Here is a 23,101-nt window from a genome sequence, read left to right on the forward strand (position 1 = left end):
TGGAGAGTTGGTTTGTTCATGGGAAAAGCCAGCTTCGAAACCCTAGCTGACGCAGTGGCTTCAGAGATGCCACTTTTCTCCCCAAGAAAGGACCCAGTGACTTCGTCCTTGCAAAGATCCCTCCCTGGGAGATTGGGAGCAATACAGAAGGTATCCCCCCCCCCGCCCGCCCCCCCCCCCCCCCCCCGCCACTCCGGTAGGGCCTCACTCTAGCTCAAGCTGACCTGGAATCCACCTACCTCTGCTGGGATTAAAGGCGCGCGCCACCACGCCTGGCCAGAAAGCAGATTTTGCTGTCACAACCTGGGAGAAGGATGGGTGCTATTCCCATCTGTTGGAGATGTCACATCTGTTAGGATAGTTTCCTCACAGAAAATAACAGCCCAAAATGTTTGTGGGCTAGGACAGAGGACGCCCCCTGCCGCGCCCACTTAGTGGTAGAGACCCGCCTAGAATCCCAGTGAGGAGGGGGCGTGGCCCGGAGGAGGCAGAGCTGGAATTACTCAGGTGGGCACAGGGTTCAAGCCCAGCCCCTTTCAGCTTGTGCACCCACGTGTGCTGGCTCATTCTGGATTCAGCCCCATGCACATAATAAAAAGCCCCATTGGAGCCCACAAGGGATTTCTGTCTTTTTTTGTGCTCCTGGGCTATTCATCTCCCAACACCTAAGGTCCTTGCAACCAGTTTTGTTTTTGCCTTTTGATCCTTAGAGTACAAAGTCTCTCTTTTAGAATATTCCTTTTCACATTTTTCCCCTAGGCCCATGGACTTTTACATGGGTCCTTAGACCATGTGGATGTACCCACTCCTCACCTTTTGGTTTCTGGACTTTATGGAATAAATATAATAGTTTATAGACATCATCCTTGTCAATTCTTTGTTAGAACAGACACAAGTTCAGGTATGGGGTTTGAGTAACCTTCCCCCTACCCCCGCGCCCCCCCCAAAAAACAACCTATGACAAGTCTCTAACCTAGACCTTGGCAGTGATGACTGGGGTCTCCAGGCAGCAGGCAGAGCAAACTAGTGGAGGGCTGGGTGGGGCAAACAAGGACTGAGGCCCCAAGAGGGCCAGCAGTGGCTATGACAGGGACATTTGGCAGGGCTGCCCACCAACTGGCCTGTGGGCACTGTGGGGTCTGAGGACAGCACAGAAATCTAGGGCATAGCAATACCAAAGACAGGAAATAGCTGGGGTTCCAGAAGGACATGGAGGAAGGAAGGAAACAGGGGAAAGGGCTGTGGTGACTGGGAAGAACCAGAAAGTGGGTGAAGGGTCAATAGAAATTGTAGCTGTTTATTTTGAAGAAGCAAAAAGATTCTCCAGAGAGGGAAGTTCTCAGAGTGGGATACTGCAGGATGAGTTTGGTGGAGGGAGAATGAGAAAGCATTCTAACAAAGGCTTGGATGTGATAGAAGATCCTAATTTAAATTCCAACTCAGCCTCTTTTCTTTTTTCGAGGTAGGGCCTCACTGTAGTCCAGGCTGACCTGGAACTCACTATGTAGTCTCAGGGTGGCCTCGAATTCATGGTGATCCTCCTACCTCTTCCTCCCAAGTGTTTGGATTACAGGTGTGTGCTACCACACCCCGCCTGTTTCTTTCTTTTTCAAGGTAGGGTCTCACTCTAGTCCAGGCTGACCTGAAATTCACTATGTAGTCTCAAGGTGGCCTTGAACTCAAGGTGCGCCTCCTACCTCTGCCTCCCAGGTGGGTGCTGGGATTAAAGGCATATACAACCATGCCTGGCTCCTTAGCTCTTTCTTAGAACTGTAGAAATAAGTGATTAAGACAGGCAAACCATGTTTGACCTGCTCTGAGCACTGAAGTAGGCTGCAGAGTGTCTCCTATGATGCAAACAGAGCAGGGTGGGGCAGACAGGTGTGGTCAGCAATGAGGTGTCTACCCTTACAAGCAGCTCCAGATATTGTAAGAGCATGCATGGGACACAATGAAATTCTAAGCACTGACAGGAAAGTTCTCTTTCCCAAAACAGGTGTTTATTTTCTGAAGCCCAGAGATCACAGAAGATAGTGACATCCCCACAAAACTGTAACAGCCAAAATCAGGTGCCCGACTCCACCCACCTCACCTACCCCATGGCCAAGTGGGACACTGCAGTTCTCAGGGGAGGCAGCCAAAGGTCCATTCAGCTGTACACCCCCAAGGCTGCCATGGCCTCTCAAGGGCCATCCTGTTTCCCTGCCTGTCAAGAGAGATAGGACCCCAGATGTCAAAAACAGGTGCGACTGTATAAATGCAGACTGTGTCCTAAAACAAAGTGAGAGGGACTCGGGTCAGTGATCTGGGCCCATCAACCACCAGCCCCACTTTCATCCCTGAGCACTCTCTTCCCAGTGGGCTCTGCTACTCTGCACTTGGGCAGTTCTCCAGCTCCACTGGCCCTTCCTCACCTGAGACTCCTCAGAGCATCAAGGCACCCAGGACCAATATCAGCAACACTATAGGTCTGAGGAGGCTGGAGGTGACCAGGGAGCTGGCAAAGTTGAACACAGGTACTTGCCTTGAAGCCTTCTTCTCTTTCCTGTGGGGAGAAGGGGACTCAGGCAAGGCCAGGCCCGAGTCCTGCTCATGTGTCCGATCTTTTATTATTATTATTATTATTATTATTATTATTATTATAATACTTTTGAGATGTGTGTAGTTTTTGGTGTGTGTGTGTGTGTATACATCGTGTATATATATACATGTGGACAATTCCTCCTCTATCACTCTTCCACCATATTTCTGAGATATAACTTCTCACTGAACTTGGAGCTTGTGTTGTTTTTCAGGTAGGCTGGCTGACCAGCAAACCCCAGTGATTCTCCAGTTTCCATACCATTCCACACTGGCATTGTAGGTATTGAGGTAGGGTCTCACTCTAGTTCAGGCTGACCAGGAATTCACTATGTAGTCTTAGGGTGGCCTTAAACTCACAGTGATCCTCTTACCTCTGCCTCCCGAGTGCTGGGATTAAAGGGCTGCACCACCACTCCCGGTTTGCCTTAGCCTTTTGTGTGCTGGCATCACAGTCCTGTGTTACTCACCTTCACTTGTTCAGGCTTTAGAAGCTCCTTGCTGCCCTCCACCCCTCCCAAGTTCCTAGGGAGAGGAGCCGGCAGCAGCTACCCAGACTGCGTGGTTCTCTGAGACCTGCAGTTTACTCCCTGAGACAATGTTTGTTTGTTTGTTTGTTGTTGGTGGTGGTGGTGGGGTTTGAGGTAGGGTCTCACTCTAGCCCAGGCTGACCTGGAATTCACTATGCAGTTTCAGGGTGGCCTTGAACTCATGGTGATCTTCCTACCTCTGTCTCCCAAGTGCTGGTATTAAAGGCGTGCGCCACCATGCCCAACTACAATATGTATTTTCTGAGCCAAGTGGGTCCCCAGTCTTGGGGTAGGGAGATGAAAGTGACAAGGGTAGAGCCTCAGGTAGGAGTGGAGGTATCTGACCTTAATTGCTCCAGTTCTGCTACTATGTCCTGCAGCCTCCGGTTCAGATTGATGATATTTCCTGGATGACATAGAATCAGAAGGGGCCTGTCAGCCTATGGCCTTGACTCCCCAGCTTCATCCCAGAGGCAGGATCTCACTTCCTCTCTAGCAATAACCTCGGGACCTGCTTTACCTCTTAATTTTTATTTATTTTTGGTTTGTGTAGTCCAGGCTGACCTGGGATTCACTATGTAGTCTCAGGGTAGCCTTGAATTCACCATGATCCTCCTACCTCTGCCTCCCAAATGCTGGGATTAAAGGCGTGCACTACCACACCCAGCTTTGCTTCTTCTTCAATTCCTGCCCAGCCCCTCCCAGATTCTTTCTCCCCTTCTCACTCTCGAGGTCCTGTATGTGCGCCTGCTGCTCTTGGCTCTGAGCCTGTTGCTTCTGGAGGGAAGTCTTCAGGGTCACCTGGGAAGAAGAAACGTCAGAAACTGGGGTTCTGGCTGCATCTGAGCCCTGGACTCCCTCCTGAGCCCTGCCATGAAAAGAACTTCCATCCTAAAGACTTGTTAACTGTTTTGTTGCAACTCTCTTCACCCAGGGCTACAGGTGAACATGTGCTCCCAAAATGGGAGTTTTATTTTTATTATTTTTTAATTAATTAATTAATTTTTATTGACAACTTCCATGATTGTAAACAATATCCCATAGTAATTCCCTCCCTCCCCCCACTTTCCCCTTTGAAATTCCACTCTCCATCATATCCCCTCCCCATCTCAATCAGTCTCTCTTTTATTTTGATATCATCCCAAAATGGGAGTTTTAAGCTCCACTCCTTACTCAAACCCTGGCGAAATTTCCAGATGCTCTGCATTAGTGCCCAAGAAAATCAGTAAGGCCTCTCCTAGGTCTCCAGCACAGGGGATTTTCCCAGAGCAAGTTAGCTGATGAGAAGGAACTGCAAGACTTCCAATACGAGGACTCACGTGAAAAATTTAAAATTTCTCAGACACATTAGAAGTTTGTTTGTTTATTCATTAATTTATTTATATACTTATTGGGCAGGTCTCACTTTAGCCCAGCCTAACCTATCCTGGAACTCACTCTGTAGCTCAGGGTGGCCTCAAACTCATGGTGATCTTCCTACCTCAGCCTCCTTAGTGCTAATATTAAAAACATGTGCCATGCCAGGCATGGAGGCGCCCGCCTTTGATCTCTGGGGAAGCAAAGGTAGGATTGCTGTGAGTTCGAGGCCACCCTGGGACTACATAGTGAATTCCAATTTAGCCTAGACTTCAGCAAAACCCTACTTCAAAAAATAAACAAACAAAAAAGCATGTGAAAGACCCGGAAACCAGACTGGCGCCATGACAGGCTTCAGTAAGGTGCGACCCCGGCTAGGCCTAAGTTTCAAATTCCTGCTTAAGGCAGAGGACCTGAGTCAGCCCCTAGACATGTCCAGGCATGCTGCTTCTCTGCCCCAGCCAGTCAAAAAGAATACAAATACAATTTCTGTTTAAACCAACCAATCATGTAACTGCCCCCTACTTCTTTGTTCAAGTCCCTATAAAAACCCTGCCCTCCTGCTACTTGGGGCTTTTGTATGGATTCACTGTGTTGGTGAAGTCAAGAGTCCTAGTTTAATCCTGAAATAAAGCTCCTTGTCTTTGCATACGTGTTTAGTTCTCCTCGGTGGTCACTGGGAGCGCCGAGAACTGGACATAACACATGTACCACCATGCCCAGCTAGAAATTTTATTTTTGTGTGTGTTTTCAAAAGAAATGATGTTTTAAACCTTTTTGTTTTGATTTGCTTTGATTTTTGAGATGGCCTGTCATGCTGGCCTTTAACTCACTATGTATCCAAGAATTACTCCTGACTCTCCTGCCTCCACCTCCTGAGTACAGGTATGCAGGTGTACACTCAATTTATGCAGTACTGGGGATGGAAACTGGGGCCGCATGCATGCTAGGCAAACACTCTACCAACTGAACCCCTGTAGTCTCAGGGTGGCCTCAAATTTATGGCAATCCTCCTATCTCTGCCTCCCCAACGCTGGGATTAAAGGTGTGCGCACCACCACTCCCAGCTCAATCACAATGTTTAAGTCCTATGAAAGACCTCCTTTCCAGGTCTAGGGACCAGGCAAGAGACAAGAAGTCAGGTCATCTTTGATTTCTAGCAAGTGCAAACTTTCCTGCTTTACCTTAGGAGGTCCAGTCACCCTAACTGCATGCCCCTTCTCATTGAGATTAAAACTGTGTGCCACCATGCTGGGCTTCAATAGCCTCTTCTTCAACGGCTTAGTAAAGTTACCAAGAAGTGCAAAGGAAGCCTGGCGTGGTGTCGCGTGCCTTTAATCCCAGCACACAGAAGGCAGAGGTAAGAGGATCGCCATGAGTTCCAGCCCACCCTGAGACAATATAGTGAAATACAGGTCTGCCTGGTCTAGAGTGAGACTCTACCTTGAAAAGCAAAAGCAAAAACAAACAAAAGTGCAAAGGCTGAGGCAGTTTCAAGCTCCCCCATACCAGCACCTTGGAAAAATTTTGGAGAATCCCTCAAGTCCTACTGGGGGTTATTCAGAGACCCTGATTTGGTGCTGCTGGGAGTTCTAAGGCCTCACCCACCTCAAGGTTCAGTGTTGGAGAGAATTTTCAACTCCTCGATCCCTGGTGTGCAAACCCAAGGCCCTCCTGGTGCAGAGGTCCCACAGCCATCTTACTGCTTTCCCCACGTCTTCCCCCACCCCAGGCACAGTGGGGCGTTTCTGTGGAGGGTTTCTAGGTTCCCAAGGTAGTTACAGTAGCTTACCACAGTCTGATTGCAGGTGTGTGCCTGGGTTTCCACCTTCAGCAAGCCCTCCTGGGCTTGGGTCAGCTGGCCTTGCAGGAGGTGGGTGCCATTGCGGCATGCTCTCTCTGCCTGGTGTATATTCTGGCAGGCTTCACTATAGGCCCGGACAGCAAAGATGATGAGGGGAATTATCAGGCTCAGGGCCACCAGCATTGCTATGACCCCTATGATCAGCTGTGACTTGGAGAATGTTCCCTTGTCTTCCTTCCATCGTTCATCCATGGGCTTCACAGGACAATGGTGATAAAAAGCAGAGCCTATCCAGATTTTCCCTTAGTTGTGGGAGAAAAGGCAGAAGTTTCTCTGCCAAATAGCCAGTTCCAGGAAGTCTGGTGTACAGCAGCTTTTAGGAGCTTGAAAGCCTAGAGCAAGCAGCGGGCCTGCAGGCCACACCCCCTCATTAGCATGAGCAGCAGAGCTTTTGCCTGTTTGGTTTTTTTGCTGATGTCAACTGTTGGATCAGAGACTGGGGTGCTGAGACCAATTAGAGTGACATGGACATAAAGAGAAAGAATATGTTACCTCAACAGCAGGCTGTTCTTTATTGGAGAGCAGGTGAACAGCAATGGACAAGAAACCCCATTCCACAGATTTGAGGCTGCTGTGCTCAGACACAGCTAAGAAGGATATTTAAGGGGAAGGGACAAGCAGATCAGAGAATGGGGGAAAAATTGAAAAAAAAAAAAACCACGAAACTGAGCAAAACTATTTCCTGTTTTTGTTTTTTCTTTTTTTTTTAAAATAAAATTTTATTTATTTATTTGAGAGAGAGGGAAAGGAGCAGACACACAGAGAGAGAATGGGATACTAGGGCCTCCAGCCACTGCAAAGGAATTCCAGACGATGCGCCACCTGTGCATCTGGCTTACGTGGGTACTGGGGAATTGAACCAAAGTCCTTTGGCTTTGCAGGCAAATGTCTTAACCACTAAGCCATCTCTCCAGCCCCCCCTTTTTGTTTGTTTTTTTGAGGTAGGGTCTCACTCTAGTCCAGGCTGACCTGGAATTCACTATGTAGTCTCAGGGTGGCCTTGAACTCACAGTGATCCTCCTACCTCTGCCTACTGAGTGCTGGGATTAAAGGCGTGCACCACCATGCCCAGCTCTCCCCCCACCTTTTTTTGAGGTAGGCCCTCACTTTAGCCCAGTCTGACCTGGAATTCACTATGTAGTCTCAGGGTAGCCTCAAACTCATGGTGATCCTTCTACCACTGCCTCCTGAGTGCTGGGTTTAAAGTTGTGCACCATCATGCCCAGCTGTTGTTTTTGGAAGCAGGGTCTCACTCTAGCCCAAGATGACCTGGTACTCAGTAATCCAGATAGGCCTTGAACTCATAGCATACCTCAGATTCAAGAGTGCTGAGATTAAAGGCATGTGCCACCATCCCTGGCTCAGGGCTATTTCCTTTGCTGACTTGTTTTCCCAGATGAGACTCTTAGGTCTGGCTTAGCTAGTTTGTAATAATAGCCTGTTTGCATGGTTTGGGGCAATAGTTCCCATGTAGCCTGAGACAATGGTTCCTGTGCAGCAGGTGACCTTATCAGGCTGTGGTTTGGAAAGTTATTTACAACCCCAAATAATTTCCTGTGTTAAAGCCCGTTTTAGGGCCATCATGTTCCAGTAATTTCTGTGTACTACATTAATGCTTGCCTGGACCCCCAACTTATTAACCCTTACATTAACTTCCTGGGCTTTCTGCTGCAGCCTGCATGAAGCTGTAATAAACCTTCTAATTTTCCTGACACTGCAGTCTTTCAGTTTCATTTTCCTGGAAAGTGAAAGCCAGGACTGTGACCTAGTTCATCTGAGGAATGCTTGACAGGGGGAGGAGGGAAGAAGGAGGTGGGGGATGGAGTATGGAAATCCTCAGCACAGGGGACAAAAGCTTCCCCAACACCCAGTCCAAAAGAAGAGCCAGAAGGCCAGGGTTTGTGATCAGGAGTCCCCATGGAGACCCTTGAGCACCTCTGCCTCCACTGAGTGGACCATGGGAGCTATGGAGGATGTGTGTGTGAGCCCTGGTGAGCAGCTGGGCATGGTGTAACACACCTTTAACCCCAGCACTCAGGAGTCTGAGGTAGGAGGATCACCATGAGTTTGAGGCCAGCCTGGTCTAAAGTGAGATCCTGCTTCAATAAAATAAAATAAATCCTAAAGTTGGTGGGAAACTGGGAGATTGGATGAGAGGAGGTGGTCCAGACTGCCCTTCTTTATTTGGCACCAGAAAGAAATTGGCTGAGGCTTCCAGAATGTGCACAGGCCATCCCCGTGCAACAAATGGCCTTCAAAAGGTTCAGGTCCATTTGTTCATCTGCAAAGTGGAGTAATGGCAGGACCAGCCTTTAAAGCAGGGCCCCTGAAGAAATATAAGTATTTCAGTATGCAGTAGGTGCTCAGTGGATGTACAGAACATCTGCCCAGCCTGTGTTTGGAGGGGACAGATGGATACAGATAATGCTGAAGTGTGGCCAGGATCAAAGATTATGTTTTTGAGTAAACACAGGGGTGCCCTGCTGAACACAAAGCCAGGGGGAGGGAAGCTGGGCATGGGCATGGTGAGGCAAGTCTGTCATCCCAGCACTAGGGAGGTAGATACAGGAGGATCTGGAGTTTGAGGCCAGCCTCGGTTATATAGTGAGTTCAAGGCCAACCTGGGCTCCATGAAACCTTGTCTCAAACTCACCCCTGCAACAGCAATAATAAAAAACAAGAAGGACCCCTGAGGGAAAGACCTTGGGTAGGGTGTTGGGAGGGATTTCTCCAGGGGAAAGGATATCCTGTTCATGTGGCCAGAGTTTAATGGGCCTGATTATAGGTGCCTGGCTACCAGTCTGGGAACAGGGTGTGTGGGGATGGGGGGTGCTGCATGTTATCACAGTATATTCTTTAGCCAAATCCTGAACACAGTCCAGATTTCCCAGGGTTGGCTGTTTCTCTGTGTTTGTAGCAGTGGGGGGCCAAGCTAGGATCCCTGGCCTCCCAGAAGGGCACCAGACTGAAGATAGACGCTCTTTAGCCTGGAAGCCCTTGTGACAGCCACTCAGCCATCCAGCAGGAAGCAGCAGAGGGTGACCTTGCTCCCAAGGTCCTGAGGATATGGGTTAGGGACCAGAAACCCACCAGAACTTCAGGTACAGAGCCGTGCTTTGGTCACAGTGATGTATTTGTTTATGAGGGACACTTTCAGACCTCACAGGCAACTTGTGACCAACTCAGAGGCCAAAAGGGCAGGTCAGAAGTCAGGGCTGATATCGTGAGAAACAAACTTGGAGTTTGTCACCATTTCTTAGCATGCAACTGGTAAAAGTCTTTGGAAACCCTGAATTGATGGACCTTGTAGGTATGTATTTGTATGCCTGTCTATATACATGTGGGTGCACATGCATATAATGGTGGTGCACTCAGCTTCACATTGCTGGCAGCAAACACCTGACCAACAGCACCCTGTGGGAAGAAAGGGTTTATTTTGGCTTATAGGCTTGAGGGGAAGCTCCATGACAGCAGGGGGAAATGATGGCAGGAGCAGAGGGGTGGACATCACTTCCTTGCCATCATCAGGTAGACAACAACATCAGGAGAGTGTGCCAAACATTGGCAAGTGGAAGCTGGCTATAACACCCATAAGCCTGCTCCCAACAATACACTGACTCCAGGAGGCTCCAATTCCAAATTGCTACCAGCTGAAGATCTAGCATTCAAAACATATGAGTTTATGGAGGACATCTGAATCAAACCACCACAAATAGCATGTGCACGTGTGTGTGAATGAGTGGAGGCCAGAGGTCAGTGTCAGGAGGACTTTGGTATGTGTGCAGTGTGTGTGGAGTGTGCATGTGGCATATGTATGTGCATGTACAGTGTGTACTCTCCACACACATCTGTGTGGAGGCCAGGGCATGATGGTGGTCTCTTCCATTTCTCTCCCATCTCATCTTCTGGACAGAGTCTGTCATTGAATCTGAAGCTCTCTGTTTTCAGTCATATTGGCAGACTAGTGAGCCCCAGCCATCCTCCCGCTCTGTTCCCTTAGCCCTGGGGTTACAGGCATGTGCGGCCATGCCTGGGTTTACATGGATGCTGGGGATGGAGGTCCAGTCTTCATCCTGGTGTGGCAAGTACTCTCACCTGCTGAGCCATCTCCTTAGTCCCTTCCCCTTGTTTTCTGAGACAGGGTCTCTTGATGAACTTGAGTCTTACTTATTTAGCTAGACTAGCTACCCCACAAGGCCTGGGTTTCCTCTTGTCTCTGCCTCCCCATTAGGGAGTTAGTTAGGCTCATGTCATGCCCCACTTTTGCCTCTTGAGCTATCTCCCCAGCACCATGATTGTATCATGTTGCAGGCTCACGTGGATCTGGTGGCCACAGCCCCTGTGTGGCTTCAGGATTAGAGGATTGCAACTTCCAGTCTATCCCAACCTTCAGGGAAGGAAGAAGGGCTGGAGACAGAGCCCTTCCCCAATGACTCACGGTGCCATTGATCCTACCTTTGTCATGAGACTCCCTTTCTTCTTTCCTTCCAGATTGTTATCTATCCCAGGTTGGTCAGGAACTTGGGACAATCCTTCTGCCTCAGTTTCCCATGTGCTGGGATGACAGGTGTGCACCTCCATGCCTGGCTGGAAATACTGCTTCTTATGTGGCTGTGGTGACAGGGGAGGATGGGAGATATGGTGTTGTGGGGTCCTCAGTAACTTAGAACTTAATGGATTTGAAAAACAGAAGAGAAATACAGGTTGGACAATGATTGCTAAGTGACATTTTGTGATCAAAATTCACCACAGTAGGTGTGACAAGTCTGTCTTAGTGTGTTGACAGACTTCAATACTCTTGTGATATGAGTTTACTTAACAGAAACTTGGAATCCTCTTTCTTTTTGGTGGGTCTGGATTTTAAACACATTTCGGTGTGGTAGAGCATCCCCATCCCCAGCACTTGGGAGGCTGAGGCAGGAAAACTGTTGAAAGTTTGAAGCCAAGAGGCTCAGTGAGTAAAGTGTATTCTGTGCAAACATGAGGATCTGAGTTCAGATCCCAAGTACTCACATAAATTCTGGGTGTGGTGGTGCACACCTGTAATCCCAGCTCTGGGGAGGAAGAGAGAAAAGGATCTCTGGGGCTCACTGTCTAGTCTAGCTGAATTAGCGAGCTTCAGGTTCACTGAGAAACCCTGTCTCAAAGAATAAAGTAGAATAGCCGGCATGGTGGCGCACGCCTTTAATCCCAGCACTTGGGAAGCAGAGGTAGGAGGACTGTCATGAGTTTGATACTACCCTGTGACTACATAGTGAATTCCAGGTCAGTCTAGGCTAAAACAAACCCTCCTCGGAAAAAAAAAAAAAAAGAATAAGGTAGAGATTGACTGAGGAAGACACCAGACATCAACCCCTAGGTTCTTATGCATGCACACCCACACACAGAAGTCCACACACATACAACAGTCACACACACGTTCAAGGCCCTCCTTAGGAGACTGATGCAGGAGGAGCAGAAGCTCAAGGTCCGCCTTTAGCATATACTAGTTAAAAAAAATCCGGGGGGGGGGGTGTTGGGGGCCGCATGGTGGCATACGCCTTTAATCCTAGTACTTGGGAAGCAGAGGTAGGAGGATCACCATGAGTTTGAGGGCACCCTGAAACTGCATAGTGAATTCTAGGCTAGCCTGGGCTAGAGCAAGACTCTGCCTTGTAAAACAAAAACAAGCAAACAAAAAGATACAAGGCAAGCTGGGCATGGTGGCGCACGCCTTTATTCTCAGCACTCAAGAGGCAGAGGTAGGAGGATCGCTATGAGTTCAAGGCCACCCTGAGACTACATAGTGAATTCCAGGTCAGCCTGAGCTAGAGGGAAACCCTACCTAAAAAAAAAAACAAAACAAACAAACAAAAACAACAAGGCTGTGGTGGAGAGATAGCTTAGTGGTCAATGCCGTATTTGTAGGCCACAGATGACAGACCAAAGAATTATTACACCAAGACCAGTTTTGGTGAATCCATGAGTTTTTGAGGTTACTTACATAGCAGGGTTACTTACAGGAGCAATGAATGACTCAAAGGCAGCTGTGGCTGGAAAGATGGTTCAGAAGTTAAGGTGCTTGCCTGCAAAACCTTACAACTTGAGTTTAATTCCCCAGTACCCACATAAAGCCAAATGCACAAAGTGGTACATGCATCTGGCGTTATTTTGCAGCTGCTAGAGTTTTTTTTTAATTTTTTTTTTTCTTAATTTTTATTAAAATTTTCCATGATTATAAAAAATATCCCATGGTAATACCCTCCCTTACCCCATGCTAGAGGTTTTTGCACGCCCATTCTTTCTGTCTTTCTCTGTTTGCAAATAAATAAAAATATTTTTAAGGGGCTGGAGAGATGGCTTAGCAGTTAAGGTGCTTGCCTGCAAAGCCAGGATCCAGGTTTGATTCCCCAGAACCCACATAAGCCAGATGCACATGGCGGCACATGTGTCTGGAGTGTGCACTGGCTAAAGGTCCTGGTGCACCCATCCTCTCTTTCTCTCCCTCTCTCTAATAAACAAATAAAATAATTTTTTTAAAGGCAGCCATGCCGGGCATAGTGGTTCATGTGAGTTCCAGACCACCCTGAGACTACAGAGTGAATTCCAGATCAGTCTGGGCCAGAGTGAGACCTTACCTCAAAACACCACCACCACCACCACCACCACACCCACACACACACACCCCAAAAATAAGAAAGAAAAAGAAAAGAAAAAAAAATTAAACAGAGCTAGAGAGATGACTTAGCAGTTAAGGTCCTTGCTTGCAAAGCCAAAGGACCCAGGTTTGATTCCCAGGACCCATGTAAGCCAGATACACCAGGTGGCACATGCATCTGGAGTTCATTTTCAGTGGCTGGAGGCCCTGGCACATCCATTCTCTCTATCTGCCTCTTTCAAATAAATAAATAAACATAAACTGCCTTGCCGGGCATGATGGTGCATGCCTGTAATCCCAGCACTCAGGAGTCAGAGTTAGGAGTATCACCGTGAGTTCGAAGCTACCTTGAGACTACATAGTGATTTCCTGGTCAGCCTTGGCTAGAGTGAAAGCCTACATTGAAAAACAAAATAAAACAAGCAAAAAACCCTGCCTCTTTCAAATACATAAATAAAAATAAAATATTTAAAAAGAAACAAAAACTCGGGGGCTGGAGAGATGGCTTAATGGTTGAGGTGCTTGCCTGCAAAGCTAAAGGCCCCAGGTTCAATTCCCCAGGACCCATGTAAGCCAGATAGATGCACAAGGTAGTGCATGTATCTGAAGTTCTTTTGCAGTGACTAGAGGCCCTGTCACATCCATATTCTCTTTCTCTCCTTCTCTCTGCCTCTTTTTCTCTCTCAAGTAAATAAATAAAAATAAAACATTTTTAAAGATTGAATGGGAGCTGGAGAGATGGCTTAGCGGTTAAGTGCTTACCTGTGAAGCCTAGGGACCCCGGTTCGAGGTTCGATTACCTAGGACCCATGTTAACCAGATGTACAAGGGGGCACACACGTCTGGAGTTCATTTGCAGTGGCTGGAGGCCCTGGCGCGCCCATTCTCTCTCTATATATATCTGCCTATTTCTTTGTCTGTCGCTCTCAAATAAATAAATTTAAAAAAGAGTAATTCTTTTTTTTCCAGGTTTTCTTTTTCTTTCTTTTTTTTTTGTAATTTTTAATTAATTTATTTTTTAAGGTTTTTTTTTCTCAATTTTTATTAACATTTTCCATGATTATAGAAAATATCCCATGGTAATACCCTCCCTCCCCCCCCTCACTTTCCCCTTTGAAATTCCATTCTCCATCATATCCCCTCCCCATCTCAATCAGTCTCTCTTTTATTTTGATGTCATGATCTTTTCCTCCTCTTATGATGGTCTTGTGTAGGTAGTGTCAGGCAATATGAGGTCATGGATATCCAGGCCATTTTATGTCTAGAGGGAGCACGTTGTAAGGAGTCCTACCCTTCCTTTGGCTCTTACATTCTTTCCACCACCTCTTCTGCATTAGACCTTGAGCCTTGGAAGGTGTGATCGAGATGTTACTCAGTACTCCAGTCACTTCTTTCCAGCACTATGATACCTTCTGAGTCATCCCAAGGTCACTGCCATATGAAAAGAGAAGATTCTCTACCCAAAGTGAGAGCAGCATTAATATAAGGGTATAAATATTAAGAGAAGTGCTTACTGAGCAGCTGTATAAGCATAGTATATACATTTTTCTAGACATCAGCAGATGTTACACCCCTAGGGCTCATGGCTACCCCTGTTTTAAGTTTTCAGTATCAGGAATATGAAAGAATAATTCTTAAAAATTTGAATGGGCCGGGTGTGATGGAGCATGCCCTCGATCCCAGCACTCAGGAGGCAGAGGCAGGAGGATCACGGTGAGTTTGAGACTACATAGTGAATTCCAGGTCAGCCTGGGCTAGAGCAAAACCCTATCTCAAAAAACAAAAAACAAAGCAAAACAAAACAAAAAAAAATTCAAATGGGCCACTGGGCATGGTGGTGCACATCTTCAATCCCAGCACTCAGCAGGCAGAAGTAGGAAGATCACTGTGAACTTGAGGCCACCCTGAGAACTACATAGTGAATTCCAGGTTAGCTGGGGCTAAGAGCAAGACCCTACCTTGAAAAATAAAACAAAAATCAAACCGGGCCTAGAGAGATGGCTTAGCGGTTAAGGTGCTTGCCTGCAAAGCCTAAAATCCAGATTTGATTCCCCAGGATCCACATAAGCCAGATGTATAAGGTGGCATATGTATCTGGAGCTCTTTTGCAGTGGCTAGAGGCCCTGCCATGTCCATATTCTCTCTCTCTGAAATAAATAAAGTATTTAAAAATATCAAATGGTGTGGGCTGGAGAGATGGCTTAGCTGTTAAGCACTTGCCTGTGAAGCCTAAGGACCCTGGTTCGAGGCTCGGTTCCCCAGGACACACGTTAGCCAGATGCACAAGGCGGCGCACACGTCTGGAGTTCGTTTGCAGTGGCTGGAGGCCCTAGTGCGCCCATTCTTTCTCTCTCTCTCTCTTTCTCTCCTCTGTCTGTCGCTCTCAAATAAATAAACAAACAAAAAATTTAAAAAATATATATCAAATGGTGTGCTTGCTGGCAAAGCCTGATGGCCCAGGTTCAACTCCCAGTGTAATGGTGTGTTGCAAGTTCAGGAAAGTCCTTGAACTCTAATCCCTGAGTTTATGTCTGTTATTTAACCAAGAAACTAGAAAACCAGGCTGAGAAGGATAACTATTAAATTATTACTTTTTTTTTGTTTTTTTGAGGTAGGGTTTCACTCTAGCTCAGGCTGACCTGGAATTCACTCTCTAGTCTCAGGGTGGCCTTGAACTCATGGTGATCCTCCTACCTGTGCCTCCCAAGTGCTGGGATTAAAGGCATGTGCCAACATGCCCGGCTCTAAATTATTACATTTATTAAGCAAAGTATAAAATGATGGGAAGGGAAATGGATACATCCATGTGGTCTAAGAGTCCATGTAATGAGCTTAGAAGAAACTAGAAGAGAGATTTAGAGAAGAAAGAGAAGAAAATGCAGATAGCTGTCACCACGTGGAGGCAGGAGGGTATAGAGAACTCATGTGGGAATAGGAGTCAGGACCTGGAAGTTCATGAGAGATGATCAGGCAGTCAAGAGAGCTTGCCCTCTGGTAAGGGCTTCACCTTTAAGGTCAGGTGAGCCAGAGGGCTGACTGGTCTGGCTTAAGAAGAGGCCAACCAGGACACCAAGTTTTGGGGCTGAGTTTAACCCACCACAATATCAGGATTAGACTTAAATTCTAGGAAAGGGGCACTCCCTCCAAGGTGTTGGGTCCTGTGAGGTCTAGTAGAACTTCCTGAGCCGAGCTAAAGTTTGGCGACCTGTCTCTGGCCAGCTAGGACTCAGCAAGATGCCTAATGGCTTCTGGCCTGCTACTTCTGCGTAGGAGTTGTAATTACCATTTCAATTGTTACAGTTTACTATTGGCCCTTACCTCTCCCCCTGCCTCCCCCCCCACCCCGCCCCCATCCTAAAATCCTCGCCTTTGTCCCCAACATGATATAGGCAACTGCTCATAGCAATAAAGCAAGTTTTTTCTATGAGTTCCTGCTTCGAAAAGACTCCCGACTCAGTGTGGTTTTTCTCCGGTGGCCAGGAGAGGTCTGGGTCGTCCGACGCTCATCATCCCCTCAACCCCTAGGGAGGAACCAGCAGGCCTGGTCCTTCCCTCGGCACTACCTGCCTGCCTGGGAAGGAGCCCCGCATCTGGCACCTAACGTGGGGCTCTGGGAACCCGGCAGACTAGTGCTCCCTGTGAGAGACAGTTGTTGAGGAGGTAATCAGTGTACATGTGCAGGTGAGTGTACTCTCATGAGTTATAAGACAGTCTTCATATTTAATGTGCTAAACTTTGCTCCTATAACCTGTATTTACTTGCTGACATCTCTTCGTTCTCTTTCTCGTTCCTTTCACTCTTGGTTCGCCGGCAGCTTTTGTATTTCTGAACGGGGCCTAACAAGCTGCACCTGTAGCTTTTGTATTTCTGAAGGCTTGTGCTTCTCTCTCTGCTTGGGCCTGTGAAGGCAGGCCAGCTTTTTCTACCATTATGGAACTTCCCCTGGATCTGTAAGCTTCAATAAATATTCCTTCCTCCATAACTGTACCTGGTATAGAAATTTATCTCAGCGAACCTAAAGCTGTCTGATATAGACAGAAATGAGCTGAGATGAACCTGACCATGTGGATGCTAATCTTTTGGAACCTTTGTTTTGGAGAAATAGGCATAGACTTGGTGCTTACAACTAAAGGCATCTTCTGGAGTGGTAAGCCAAATTTTATGGACTATTCAGATAAAAGTTTAAAAATACTAAGTGCAGACAACATCAAACTTCGAGGCTTGGCTTATTAGCTTTTTAAGAGGAAAGAAAGACTATAGGGAACTTCGTTGGAACTGCGCTACTGGCATAAGGGCCGGCTGCGTCCTGCTGCCCAGGCCCAGAGAGTTTAATCAAGGTTAAGTTTGTAATAGACTGATATGCTTAGCTAGAGATATTGGATTAAGAAATTTAAGATTTGTTTTTTTGTTTTGTTTAGTTTTTGTTTCTCGAGGTAGGGTTTTACTCTAGCCCAGGCTGACCTGGAATTCCCTATGGAGCCTCAGGGTGGCCTAAAACTCATGGTGATCCTCCTACCTCTGCCTCCTGAGTGCTGGGATTAAAGGTGTGCACCATCACACCCAGCTGAAATATAAGATTTTAGCTAGAAAACCTCAAGCAAGTTAAAATTACAGGCACTGAGACTAATTTTAGGTTATGGTGGTTCAATTTACATTGTTTTAGTCTCTCCTTGCTATGCCTTATACCAGTTAAAAATGTTTATTCTGTGTCTTTATATGTTAGAAGTAGTTAACTTGTTTAATTTTACAGGTCTTAATATCTTAAATTGGTCAAGACTGTGGGGACCATTAAAATTAAACTAAGTACAATTTATAATATATAATAGTTATAAATCTTTTGGGAGACAGGGGTGAAATTTAGTAATTTAAATAGATGGCCCCCCTCCTGGCAGCTTGAGCCTGACCCTCCCCTACTGGGAATTGGTATGCAATATACTTCCTGGGAGACTGCCATGTGGCCCCCTTGGACTGACCCAGGTGGGGACAGGGGAGAAGTCTGCCCTCTCGTGGTGACTGGGCTCACTGACCTTTTCCCTTGCCTACTGGGCATCAGCACATGCCAGGGAAAAATATAAACATGCTATTAGTCATATATTTCAATGTTTTGTCACTCTTGGGCTGCCTGATCAAATTAAAACAGATAATGGCCCCTGCTTCCTAAGCAAGGCCTTTGTAGATTTTCTTCAGACCTGAAAAATTTCACATTCCACAGGTATCCCATACAAGCCCTGGGCCCAGGCTATTGTTAAAAGATATAGTCAAACTCTCAAGTCTCAATTACAAAAACAAAAGGGGGAATCCTTACCCCACATGACCAACTAAAAAAGCCATTATTTACCCTAAATATTTTAATTTTTTCTAACAAGTTATAATGTGTGATGGTTATAAATCTATTGGACTCCAGGGGCGAAATGTGGTAATTTAAATAAATAGCCCCCAATATATTCAATTGTTTATCTTAAGGTGTGATGGTGGGTTTCAGATTTCAATCTAAAGATATGTAAAGTGTGCCTAGCAGGAGTTCCTAAAGTGTACTGTGACATTTGGCTTTTGGCTTGTACTTTTAATGTCTAGCTATCCTTCATACTCACAGCTTTAAAGTAGCTCCTGAAAAAATTGAAACTGTACTTCCCTTTAAGATCTTGGGCTTGAGCTGGAGAGATGGCTTAGAGGTTAAGCGCTTGCCTGTGAAGCCTAAGGATCCCAGTTCAAGGCTCAATTCCCCAGGGCCCATATTAGCTAGGTGCACAAGGGGGTGCACACGTCTGGAGGTCGTATGCAGTGGCTGGATGCCCTGGCACGTCCATTCCCTCTCTGTCTTTCTCTTTCTCTCCCTCTCTCTCTGTCATTCTCAAATAAAGAAGTAAAATATGACAAAAAATATTAAAAAAATAATATTGGGCTCAATCCTTACCCTGGATCCAGTTTCACCTGTTAGATGCTCTATATACTAGGGTTAAAAGTTAAAAACTCGTTTGAAGTATCATGTAAATTTTCAATTGATTTGTGTTACTTCTAAAAAATATAATAACATCAAACAGTGTTGGAAAAATGCATTTAAGAGATATTTGATCTGATTCAGTTACATTCAGAGATTTTGTCTTTGCAAAATAATCATCTTACTTTTGATGCAGCTAAAGCTGCCGATGACTTAATATTTGCTTTTAAGTTTGCTTTGCCTGGATGGAATTCTCTCTCTTCTTGGATAGGGAGCTTTGCTGCTACAGGTGTTTGTCTTTTACTCATTCTGTGTCTGCTGCCCATAGTCATTATATGCCTTCTAAGATCCTTTATGGATATCCGTACAGAAATACACGGAATACAGCTACGACCCGACCCCGGCTTCCTGAGACATTATCTTTAAAGCCCCTGCAGAGGCTGGTAATCAAAGATGGGTTAGATTCTCTCGAGTTAGGTCAATCTAAAACAGGGCATGAATGATGGAATTCATGTACTGATGACAGGTAAGGCCCAAATATCATAGAGGACAACATGAGACAGACACAGTCTTTCTACACTGAGGCCCAGAAGGGCCCAGTTCATAATAAATAAAAAAGGAAAAAAATTGCCTAAAGCCATTTGGCTGGCCTTGTATCCACAGCTCTGGGCCATTTGACAGCAAGGCTTTAGTACCTACATGTAAGCAAGATTATACACATTCAGTGTTACTGATAAGAGCTGGCCATTCCTTAATATTTATGTTTATATTGCTGAGATCAAAGGGTTTGTTTGTTTCCCAACCCCAACCTTTATACTGAGAAGTAATTAAAGTACAAAAACTCTATAACAGAATGAAGTTTTTTGAAAGAAACTTATGTGAAGCTCATGGACTTTTGTCCATGGAAAAACTTTGTAAAAAGAAAAAAGACCCTTTTGGGTACCAGCAAGAGACCTAAAATATTTGTCCCAACAAGGGGACACTGACAATCACTTCTCTAGGGAGTGTCCCGCCCCTGAGGACTGTTCCTAAAATGGTCCTTCACCCTGCTAAACTAAATAATGCCCTCCCTTGTAGAGGATCGCTGGCTTTGCCTCTGATCTGGGCCTCTCTGGCTGCTTGCAGTACAGTTGTCCATATGACCTTAAAAAACTGCTCAGCCACCTTCCCCATCTCCGTCCTGCTTTTCCCAATATTTCCTCTGGGCATTTGGGTCCCACCTTCCCCTAATAATTCCAGTATAGATGTGGGATACATTCATCTTTCTGTACTTTTAACACAACTAAACCCAGTGTTCAACGCTGCCCGCCTTCTGGAATGGTTTATGTTTGTGGAGGCGAGATGGCCTATAACTTTCTGCCCACCAATTGGATGAGACTTTGTGCCCCAGCCACCTTAATCCCAGATGGAGGTATCATTCCTGGAAGCTACATTCCCTGGCTGAGGTAGTCCTACAAAACAGGAGAGGACCAGACCTACTAATGGCCGAAAAGGGAGGCATGTTTGTTTTTACAGGAAAAATGCTGCTTTTACACTAATAAATTGGGAATCATCCAGGACAAAATTAAGAGGCTCCAGGAAGACTTGGAGAGGAGGCAGTGGGACCTCCAGGACAACCCTCTGCGGATGGGCTTACATGACTTCTTACCCTACCTTCTCCCTCTACCTGGACCCCTCCCCCTCCTTCTCCTCACTCTCGGGCATTGTGTAATTAACAAAATTACACAATTTATTCACCAGCGGCTAGAGGCAATAAAACTTCATCAGGTCGACATACATTATCACAGGCTGGCAACTCAGGAATTAAGTTCCTCAGATGACCCACTGCCACCTTCTCTGCCCTCCATGTGACCAATGACAAGTAAGATCCCCAGAGGGGGACAACCTAAGACAGGCCATGGAGTGGATTCTCAGCGAGCTAAACACATGGTACCCAATGACGGGTAAGATCCCCAGAGGGGGACAACCTATGACAGGGGCCATGGTGACTAATGCTCTTACAAAAACAAAAAAAAAAGGGGGACTCAGGTTGTTCATGGAAAAGTAGGTCTAGGAAACTCCTTCAAGCAAGAGAGAAGGAGAAGCCAGATTCTTCTCTGATCTCTAGCAAAGTGGAGATTGCAAGGATAGGCCCAAAGACATTCCTGCCTTTGCTTTTTGGGGGGCCATCACCCTACTGCTTCCCCACACTCACATATAGCTGGACACAAAGTGAGTATGTCTGGAGTTCATTTGCAATGACAAGAACCCTGGTGTGTCCATACATACACATACACATGTACACACATGAGCAAATAAAACTTTATTTTTTATTTGACAGAGAGAAAGAGGGAGAGAGAGAAAGAATGGGCATGGCACAGCCTCCAGACACTGCAAACGAACTCCAGACACATGCACCATCTTGTGCATTTGGGTAACGTGGGTCCTTGGGAATAGAACCTGTGTCCTTTGGCTTTGTAGGCAAATACCTTAACTGCTAAGCCACTCCTCCAACCCCCAGATAAAACTTTAAAAAAATCAAGAGAGGGGTCGGGGACATGGCTCAGCAGTTAAAAGCACTTGCTTGCATAGCCTGTCAGCCCATGTTTACCCCAGTGCCCACATAAAGCCAGAATCACAAAATGTATTTTACTGGATTTCATTTGCAGTTAGCAAGAGGTCTTGGTTTACCTATACTCTCTCTTGCACTCAAAGAAATAAAAATATTTAAAAAAAATGCTTCCCAGTGCCTTAAAAAAATCAAGCAGAAGTGGGGCATGGTAATGCACATTTGTAATACCAGTACTCAGGAGGTGGAAGCAAGAGGATGAGGAGGCCACGGTCATTCTTTTTAAAAAAAAAAAAAAAATTTTTTTTTATCTGAGAGAGACAGGTGTGGGGAAGAGGCGCATAGAAAGAATGGGTGAACCAGGGCCTCTAGCCACTGCAAGCAAACTCCAGATGCATGTGTCACCTTGTACACCTGGTTTACGTACTAGAGAATTGAACCTGAGTCTTTACGCAGTGCCTTAACTGCTAAGCCATCTCTGCAGCCTTTTAAAATTTTTCTATTCACATTTATTTATTTGAGGGGGGGGGGGAGGGAGGGAGAAGCAGATAGAGAGAAACAGAATAGACACTCCAGGGCCTCAGGCCACTGCAAACAAGTTGCATGCATCCCCTAGTGCTGGTCAAGGTCATTCTGGACTACAAAGGTTTCTTACCCGGTTACATGAGACACTGCTTCAAAAAACCAAATAAGTAAACCGGGCATAGTGGTGCACACCTTTAATCCCAGCACTTAGGAAGCAGAGACAGAAGAATTCTATGAGTTCGAGGCCACCCTGAGACTACATAGTGAATTCTAGGTCAGCCTGAGCTGGAGTGCAAAAAGAATAAAAACAAAGAAGCCAGGTGTGGTGGTACACACCTTTAATCCCAGTCCTTGGGAGGCAGAGGTAGGAGGATTGCTGTGAGTTCAAGGCCAACCTGGGACAACAGAGTGAGAGCTCCAGGTCATTCTGGGCTAGAGTGAAACCCTTGGGGGGGGGGGGGAACCAAGTAAACAAAAGGAAAGCTAGAACAATAAAAAGGTAGGCAGTGCTTGGTTGCTTGTAGTGTATTCAATGTCTCAATACACAAAAAGGACTGGAGATGTATGTCAGTGGGTAGAGTCCTCCTACCATGTATAAAGCCATAGGTTCAATCCCCAGCACCATAAAACAAGCAAAACCCAAAACCAAAAGAAGGAAAGAAAAAATGTCTTTATAAGAACATAGAAACTCATTTTAAAGCCAGGCCTGGTGGCACACACCTTTAGTCCCAGCACTTATGAGGCTGAGGTAGGAGGATTGCTCTGAGTTTGAGGCCAGCCTGGGGGCTACAGAGGTCCAGGTCAGCCTGGGCCAGAGTGAAGTGGGAGAGTAAGGACCAAGGGACTGAGATCACAAGAAAGCAGTTTTATTAGCTGGCTAAGACCTGAACCCTGGCTCAAGGTTTTATACACCTTTTATAGTAAAAAAGAAACGAACAAAAAAACATGATGCTGAATACATATTTGGCAATGTGCCAATGGAGGAGCAGGGTTACAGGGCGGGGAGGGGACACTCAAGGACACTGACAGCCTGCTGCTGATGTTTCTCGTTTCCCTTTCCTTCAGTCTCCCTTTATCATCCAGGCCTCCTAAACTACTGGGCTTCAAGGTTGCTCACATGCAC

The 23,101-nt window shown here is 46.2% G+C and overlaps 1 protein-coding gene across 1 annotated transcript; it reads right to left on the minus strand.

The window, feature by feature from the left end:
• Positions 1-1,978: 1,978 nt before the first annotated feature.
• Bst2 (bone marrow stromal cell antigen 2) lies at positions 1,979-6,647 on the minus strand. The gene is made up of 5 exons (XM_045137674.1): positions 6,259-6,647; positions 3,836-3,911; positions 3,456-3,516; positions 2,415-2,545; positions 1,979-2,271 (listed from the first exon to the last, which is right to left on the minus strand). The coding sequence occupies exons 1-4, from the start codon at positions 6,520-6,522 to the stop codon at positions 2,425-2,427; spliced, it is 522 nt and encodes a 173-aa protein (XP_044993609.1). The 5' UTR covers positions 6,523-6,647; the 3' UTR covers positions 1,979-2,271; positions 2,415-2,424.
• Between the last annotated feature and the right edge of the window lie 16,454 nt (positions 6,648-23,101).

Source organism: Jaculus jaculus, chromosome 1 (assembly GCF_020740685.1).
Source record: "Jaculus jaculus isolate mJacJac1 chromosome 1, mJacJac1.mat.Y.cur, whole genome shotgun sequence".
Taxonomy (NCBI): domain Eukaryota; kingdom Metazoa; phylum Chordata; class Mammalia; order Rodentia; family Dipodidae; genus Jaculus; species Jaculus jaculus.